This window comes from Elephantulus edwardii, unplaced genomic scaffold (assembly GCF_000299155.1).
Source record: "Elephantulus edwardii isolate Elephantulus edwardi_28Jun2011 unplaced genomic scaffold, EleEdw1.0 scaffold00030, whole genome shotgun sequence".
Classification (NCBI taxonomy): domain Eukaryota; kingdom Metazoa; phylum Chordata; class Mammalia; order Macroscelidea; family Macroscelididae; genus Elephantulus; species Elephantulus edwardii.
This window is the reverse complement of record NW_006399780.1, coordinates 19,753,395-19,761,212: the sequence shown is the minus strand read 5'-3', so window position 1 is coordinate 19,761,212 and position 7,818 is coordinate 19,753,395. Positions and strand designations below refer to the sequence as shown.

Here is a 7,818-nt window from a genome sequence, read left to right as displayed (position 1 = left end):
GTCTTTGATTATATGACAGACAGGCATGTCTGTGGGGTCTGGCCCACAGTTCAAGAAGCCTCTTCCAAAACTTCCAGGAATCTCTTGCTTAACACAGGAGGAACAGATGCTGGGAAGATAAGAAGGTAGAACAAGAAGAGGCCTGACAGAAAGGAGAAGGTGAAGGCAGGGGTGACAGGCCGCTAACAACACTATGCTGTTGAAGCAGAAAGAGATCTTTGAGTACATCTTGTTAAATTTCATTTTATTAATGAGGAAATAGAAATCCAGAGACGCAAGATGACTCCCCAGTACCGCACTACTGCTTTGTGACAGACCTGCAGCTAGAGCTGCTAGGAGAGAGTAGGAGATATATTCAAGGCTCAGAAGATAGACTCCCCCAAAGAGAAGATAGTCCCCAACCAAAAAAATTGATTGCTACAGATCAATTGTAGATTACAGAAACACAGAATAGCATGAGAAGCCATCTATAGGCTCTATAGGAGAGTAGAGCTAACCAGTATGGGTTTTAGAGCTGACCATTTTTGAGCTTGGGTCTCAATTCCTGAATAGAACTTATAAGACCTTTGTGAAAAATCTATCTTATGAACTAATGCCTGTAAAATACCAACATAGTTCTGGACAAAGTTCTTAGTAAGTCTTTGCTATGGTTGTTTTATTACCTCAGAAGAAAGACCCCTTGCTGTGTATTGAGGTATTGCCATGATGACCCTGTGGGGATACAAGACAGAGAGGTTCAGTGTCTCCAGAGCCCATTCCTTCCCTGCTGCATGCAGCTGATAAACCTCTTATCTGGACCAGGCAGGGGAGCCCAGGACCAGGATAGAGGGATAGGGCAGGGCTGCTATCAGGCACCAGGCCTGGTCCCTATCTCAGGGAGGGGGAAGGGATGTCTGCTTGACTCTTCTCACAATACATTCCTTTGGGATCCCCAAGTACTTATTTTCAATTTGGGAAGGAAAGGCAGAGACCCTAAAATAGAGAATGAAGAAAGCAAGGATGTTCCTCTAGAAAACAAAAGATAAAACCAAACCCCAAAACCCAAATCAAACAACACTCCCAGAAGTTCTGTTTCTGCCCCTGGCTAGTTTTGGGTGGTAATAGGTAGAAGAAAAGAGAGGTTCTCTTGAATGAAAGACAAAGACCTACTGTGTTCCCAGATAAACTGCCTGTACAGTTAAGATCTTTCCTTCTCTTTGGTAAAGCTAGAGGGAATCTTTCCATGGAGGGAGGACTCTTAAGAGTAGAGACCTTAACTTGTTTGCTTGTTTCCCCACAGATTGCTAGGGGCCATTTGGGCTTTGGGGGAACCTGACCTAGGCCTCGGCCTAGTAGGATGCCCCCGTGTCCCCCCCAGCAGAGCAGGAACAGGGTGACACAGCTTCCAACTCTGGAGCTGGGTGAGATGGAACTGACTTGGCAAGAGATCATGTCCATCACTGAGCTGCAGGTGAGTAAGGGGAGTGGAAGGACAATGAACAAGAGGAGTGGTGAAGCAAGGGCTCAGGCTGAGACTCTGACAGGGAACAGGATCTCAGACTGAAAATGCACTGCAGAAGGGTGAGCTGGAGTATGAGGGTGATCTCTGAGGCCCAGAACATTGAAAAGGGAATAGGAGTGATGGAGAAGGATCTGACTGAGGCAATAGGCTCTCAGCAGAAACTCTGCTCACATCTCTCCACTCCACCTCTTGTCCCACACACTCTCCTTTGTCCATCTCCATCCTCCCCTTTTCACCTAGTCTTTTGACCTTTCTTTCCTGCTCCCTGTTCATCTTCCCTCTTTCACTGCCCTGCTCTTAGCAGCAGGGCCCTTCCCTCCAGGTAACAGAGCAGTAGTAGTTCAGGGGCCTCAGAAAGGGGAACCAGAGACTATGCTGGGGTCCTCAGCTTCTGCTAGTTGGACAAAGGGGTGTCTGTTGGCAGAACAAAGATGGCTTTGTCCTCCGCTGGGCCACAGCAGGGTGACTCTCTTGATGTGGGTTGGGGGCCCTGTTTCCAGAATGTTCTCTCCTCTTTTCTGAAGCTGGAAAGAGACAGAGAAAGACTGACGAGAGGGCAGAGTTTAGGCTGGGCTCACTAAGGTGCTTCTCAGCAATCAGCTCCTGGTTCTGCCTGCCCTACCCCTTCTCCCTCCCCTGTCATTAAACCTGGAGGCTTCAGGATCTACCCCAAGGCTTCCTCCCATATAGCAGCTCCCTCTGCTGGGCACCCAGAGCAAGGTCAGGGCCTGAGCTTGACCCTAGATAACCCCAGCAGAAAAAGATCTTGCAAGATTATTTTGGATCGCAGCAGCTCCTTATCTTCCTAAAGGAAATGAAAAAAAACCCAAAAAAAACCAAAAAAACCCCAAACAACCCATTTCAACTCAGTCCCTTAAACTGTTTCTTCTTAGAACAGATGCATTACAGGTTTATAAGAAGCTTCGAATGATTTTTAGCACCATTCTATTCTCTTGTTACTATTCTTACTGGATCTTTCTGATGGACCCAGGTTGGCCCTAAGAAAGAACTAGTGTATGGGCAACAATTTGAAGACTATTTGAGACCAATTGTACAAGAGGCTATTTTAGTGTCTGTTCTGTTTTTCTTACAGGGCTTAAATGCTCCAAATGAGGCATTTTTTGAGCCATCAACCCCAGTCCCAGCCCCATACCTTGGGCCCCCACCACCCTCAACTTACTGCCCCTGCTCAGTTCACCCTGATGCTGGCTTCTCCCTTCCTCCACCATCTTGTGAGCTCCCGGCATCCACATCTCACGCCCCAGAACCTCCATACTCCTATGGCAACATGACTATACCAGTCTCTAAGCCACTGACTCTCTCAGGCCTGCTTAGTGAGCCCCTCTCAGACCCTTTGGCCCTCCTTGACATTGGACTGCCTGGGGGAACACCCAAGCCCCAGGAAGACCCAGAATCAGACTCAGGACTATCCCTCAACTACAGTGATGCTGAATCTCTTGAATTGGAGGGGACAGAGGCTGGACGGCGGCACAGTGAGTATGTAGAGATGTACCCAGTGGAGTACCCCTATGCACTTATGTCCAACTCCTTGGCCCATCCCAACTACTCTTTGCCACCTACTGAGACACCCTTGGCATTAGAGCCCTCCTCAGGCCCTGTGCGGGTCAAGCCCAGTGCACGAGAGTCAGGGAGTCGAGATGAGCGCCGGGCCCTGGCCATGAAGATTCCTTTTCCTACGGATAAGATTGTCAACTTGCCAGTAGATGACTTTAACGAGTTGTTGGCTCGGTACCCACTGACGGAGAGCCAGTTGGCGCTAGTCAGAGACATCCGAAGGCGGGGCAAAAACAAGGTGGCCGCCCAGAACTGCCGTAAGAGGAAGCTGGAGACGATCGTGCAGCTGGAGCGAGAACTGGAGCGGCTGGGCAGTGAGCGCGAGCGGCTTCTCCGGGCGCGCGGAGAGGCCGACCGGACCTTGGAGGCCATGCGCCAGCAGCTGACCGAGTTGTACCGGGACATCTTCCAACACTTGCGTGATGCAGCAGGCAACAGTTACTCCCCTGAGGAGTATGCCTTGCAACAAGCTGCAGATGGGGCCATCTTCCTGGTGTCCCGGGGGACCAAGATGGAGGCCACAGATTGACCTGATCCAGAAGGGTGGGACTGGTAAGGGAGATTTCCTTCATTCGCACTTCCTAGGGGTACATCTCAACCTTAAGTCTAGAGTTGGGACAATAAAGGCCACACCTGGCATTTAGAGGCTCTATTTGTGTTTGCCTTGAGGCAGTAAATGAGGGAAAGCTGTAATTTAGCTTGTAGGTCTCCAATCTCCAGGTCTTATCTATCTGCTATATAAAATACTCTACAGAAATCCTTTGATGTGTTTTTCTTCTCAAGGGAAGGTGATTAATCTCAGCTGTACTACTTAATAGGGGTTGGGCAAGATCCTACCAAGCTTATTTCTCTTACCTTTGAACTTTGTGTTTGAAGTGTCAGATGAGGAGTTGGGTACACACACACAACATGGGCTGAAGCAGTATGAAGATTTATCACTTTTATGTTCCTTATAACAATCCTGGTGGCCTCTTCTAGAGAAGGCAGCTGCCAAAGCTGGGTAGACCCTCTTCCAGAAAGGCTCTCAGGTTTAGGTCTCACCCATCTCAATCCTCAGTGCACTAGTACTCCCCTAGCCTGAGTCATGATGTTCCAGAGCCCTGTCAGAAAACTTGAGCTGCTATTGGAACAAGTTTGATTAGACCTTTCTCATTCAGGCTTTGGTGAATCTTACTTCCCAATGGAATACAATACACTTTCTAAGAAATGTTTTTATTGTGATTTTCATCCCTATAAGTTGTCCTCTCTAGTTGTTAGACTTACATTACCTAATTAATCTTTCCAAATTCCCATCTCTTTGCTTGAGGTAGGGTGGTTCTCAATTTTTTCCAATCACTGAATTATAAACCAATTACTTCTTCAGAGTATTTTACTTTTACATGTTTATTCTCCTTTACAGCTCCACTGTTAACAGGGAAACATTAAAATTTCCTGATATATATTTATCAGAGATAATTCAGGCTGCCCTAAAAGTACAGACAGAAGTGATCAAGGGTGAATGAAATCTCCATGTCTGTAGATTCTGAGACACATGGTCTGGGTTTAGGGAATAAAAACAACTTTCCTACTATTAGATTTGAAAACTTCAGTGTTTAACTTCAGTATCATCTTTATATGTCCTCTCACAATGTGATACCAAATTGTAAAGGATAGGGTCTGAGACTGTTATTGTTTTTGTTAAGTGCCCTCGAGTCACAGACAACTCATAGCGACCCTATGAAGACACCTATATAGCTTTCATTGTTTCTCCAGGTCCACAGGGTTTCTGGAGGCAAGCTATTTTGGAAGTGGATGCCACTCCTGCTTCCAAGCTTGTTTTAATCAGGGAGCTCTACCAAACACTGTCCGCCAAGGGTAACCATTATCGCATTTGACACATCAGTGTCACGTGTTCAGCATCACCACAACCACAAGTTACCTCCGTACAGCAAATGGACAGGCCAGTGTTATACCACTTGGAAAAATGTTTGTCTGGGACTAGTGGTTCAATATTACTTTATCTCACCTAAGAGGCATCTTGGGAGTTCTGGTGGCCAGTGGGTGAGGAATTGCACTGCCAAGTCTAAGGCAGGTAGTTTTAATCCAGTAGCTGCTCTAAGGGAGAAAGAAGGGCTGTCTCTGTGTGATTTACAGACTCTGCAAACCAGCTGGAGCATCAGCAATGAATTGCCTGTGACTTGATGGCACACAACCAGGGAGGGATAACTAACACTGAGAGTTGATATTTTTACCATAACCAATAACCAATCTCACAATGGATTGTAACTCAAAGACAAATGTAGGCATTTATTTATTCAGCAAGTATCTACTGAGCACCTAATAAGCACTGGTTACTGTTTTAATATTCTGAGAAAGTGAACAATACCTTGCTCTTATGGAGATCATAGCAGAGCAAGGAAGACCATCATAGTCCTTTTAGATGGGGGGTTCTGATGTAAGTAAAATATTTGTTTTCACTATTACTGCCTTTTCCCCTGCAAGTAAAACACTGGAGAATGACAACAGCAAATTATGAACAATTATAAATTGTATGTAATACATATTGCCAACAGATATAAATAAAAAAATAAATCACACAAGTGATTATGCCACCCTCTCCAAAGTACTGAAGAGCAATGTCAGTCTGGAGATTAAGGTGCACCCGACACAGGCCATGGTCTTTGCAATCACTTGCTATGCATCAGAGAGCTGGACAATGACTAGGGATGATAGGAGAATGGATGCCTTTGAGCTGTGATGCTGGAGAGGAGTACTGAATATACTACGGAATGCTAAGAGAATAGGTTCATCCTGGAGAGGGTGAAACCAGACTACTCCTTGGAGGAAAGGATTCTGAAGCTTCGTCTGACATACTTTGGACATGTTGCAAGGAGGGACCAGACATTCCTTGAAGAGGACTTGGAAAGAGGGAGGGTAGAGGGACAGCACAGGAGAAAAAGATCCTCAATGAGATGGAATGATTGACTGAGTGGGTTAATGAGGGTAGGTGTGTCATACAGTGTGATTGGCACAGGATAGAGCAGGGTTTAGGGCTGTTGTACATAGGGTCGCTATAGGTCATAGGTGACTTGATGACAGGGAGCAACAACAGTTGTTAGGAATGCACTGAGACTAGAGATTCAAAGACTGAATTTTGTACTATGAATTATTTATTCACTGCAAACAACTTATTAAAAAAACCAAAAAACAGTGACTATACATATGGATCTCAGATGATGAACTACAAGGGAATCAGATTGACTATCAGGACAAAGAATCGTTAAAGCTATCCGCAGTCAAAACCAGGCCAGGTGCTGACTGTGGAACAGACTACCAATCACTCTTGTACAAATTCAAGCTGAAGAAAATGAAAACAAGTCCACAAGAACCAAAACATGAACTTGAGTGAGTCTATCCCACCTAAATTTAAAAACTATCTCAAGAACATGTTTGAAGCATTGAACATGATATCCATCCATGAAGAAAGCAAGTTATTACAAAAGACAGGAGAAAGACCAAACTGAATGTCAAAAGAAACTCTGAAAATTGCTCTAGAATATCAAGAAGCCTAACAACGGAATAAAAGATATGAACAGATTTCAAAACAGATTTTTATTATAATAAAATATGCAAATAGCTGAAGTAAAAAGGAAAAAATTCTCTTGGCATTTCTCAAGCTGAAAGAACTGAAAAAAAACCACAAAGAACAAATTCAAGCCCCAACTTGCAATACTGAAGGATGCTTTGGGGAAAATCTTGAATGATCCAGAAAGCATCAAGACCTAGAAGAACACACAGAACCATTGTACCAAAAAGAAGTGTCCAACATGAAACCATTTAGGAAGTAGAATATCACCAAGAAAAAAATAGAATTGAAGGCATTGGCAAAAAATAAGGCCCCAGGAATTGATGGGATACAAATTGATATGTTTCAACAAATAAATGCAGTCCTTGATGTGCTTGCCAGTCTTCGTCACAAAATTTGGGAGACAGCTGCCTGGTTAACTGACTGAAGAGATCTGTATTTGTTCCATTCCTCAAAAAGCTTATCCAGAAGACCACCCACCTGGCCAAACCACAAGGGAATGTCCCTCTCTTCCCTTACTATAAAAACTTGCCCTAATTAATCTTAGGGTGTGGTATTTTCCTGGTCTGTCTCTCTGAATACCAATGAATCCCACCTGGATAACGCCCTTAATAAAGTTTTTTAGCTTTCTCTAAAAAAACCAAAACCAAACCAAACCCTGATCAAACAGACTGTGGAATTATGATTATCACATGCAAGTAAAATATTGCGAAGATTAAAAAACGGCAGTAACACTTTTCAGAACATTGACAGAACTTTCAAAGATTCAAGCTGGATAGAAAACAGGTCGTCACACTAGGATTATCATTTCTGACATCACACAGATTTTGTCTGAAAGCAGATTAAGAATGTCTATTTGTGCTTTACTGACTGCAAATGAAAGGCATTTGATTTTGTGGATCACGACAAATACGGCTAACATTGAAAATGGAATCCTCCAATACTTAATTATGCTCATGTGAACCTATACCTAGACCAAGAAGCTCTTTATTGTGCAAACAGATGAAGAGAATCCTGCATAGTTTAAAATCAGGGAAGGTGTCAGGGCTGTATTCTTTGTCTCTACCTATTCAATTTAGATATCTTTGACATCCTCCCACAACTCATCTGGTCTTCGCTCATTAGTGTTCAAGGCCTCAAACCTGTTCCTGAGATGATTCTGAAATTCAGGTGGTAT

At 44.2% G+C, this 7,818-nt stretch overlaps 1 protein-coding gene across 1 annotated transcript; it reads left to right on the top strand.

The window, feature by feature from the left end:
- The first annotated feature begins 1,277 nt into the window (after window positions 1-1,277).
- On the top strand, window positions 1,278-3,650 carry NFE2 (nuclear factor, erythroid 2). Its single transcript, XM_006883923.1, has 2 exons — window positions 1,278-1,450; window positions 2,595-3,650. The coding sequence occupies exons 1-2, from the start codon at window positions 1,337-1,339 to the stop codon at window positions 3,603-3,605; spliced, it is 1,125 nt and encodes a 374-aa protein (XP_006883985.1). The 5' UTR covers window positions 1,278-1,336; the 3' UTR covers window positions 3,606-3,650.
- Window positions 3,651-7,818: the final 4,168 nt, after the last annotated feature.

Excerpts from the sequence above, each read along its gene's own strand:
- NFE2 (XM_006883923.1), top strand. The coding sequence starts at position 1,337 with ATGCCCCCGTGTCCCCCCCAGCAGAGCAGGAACAGGGTGACACAGCTT. Across the intron at positions 1,451-2,594 it reads TGTCCATCACTGAGCTGCAG|GGCTTAAATGCTCCAAATGA; the intron begins GTGAGTAAGGGG and ends TTTTTCTTACAG.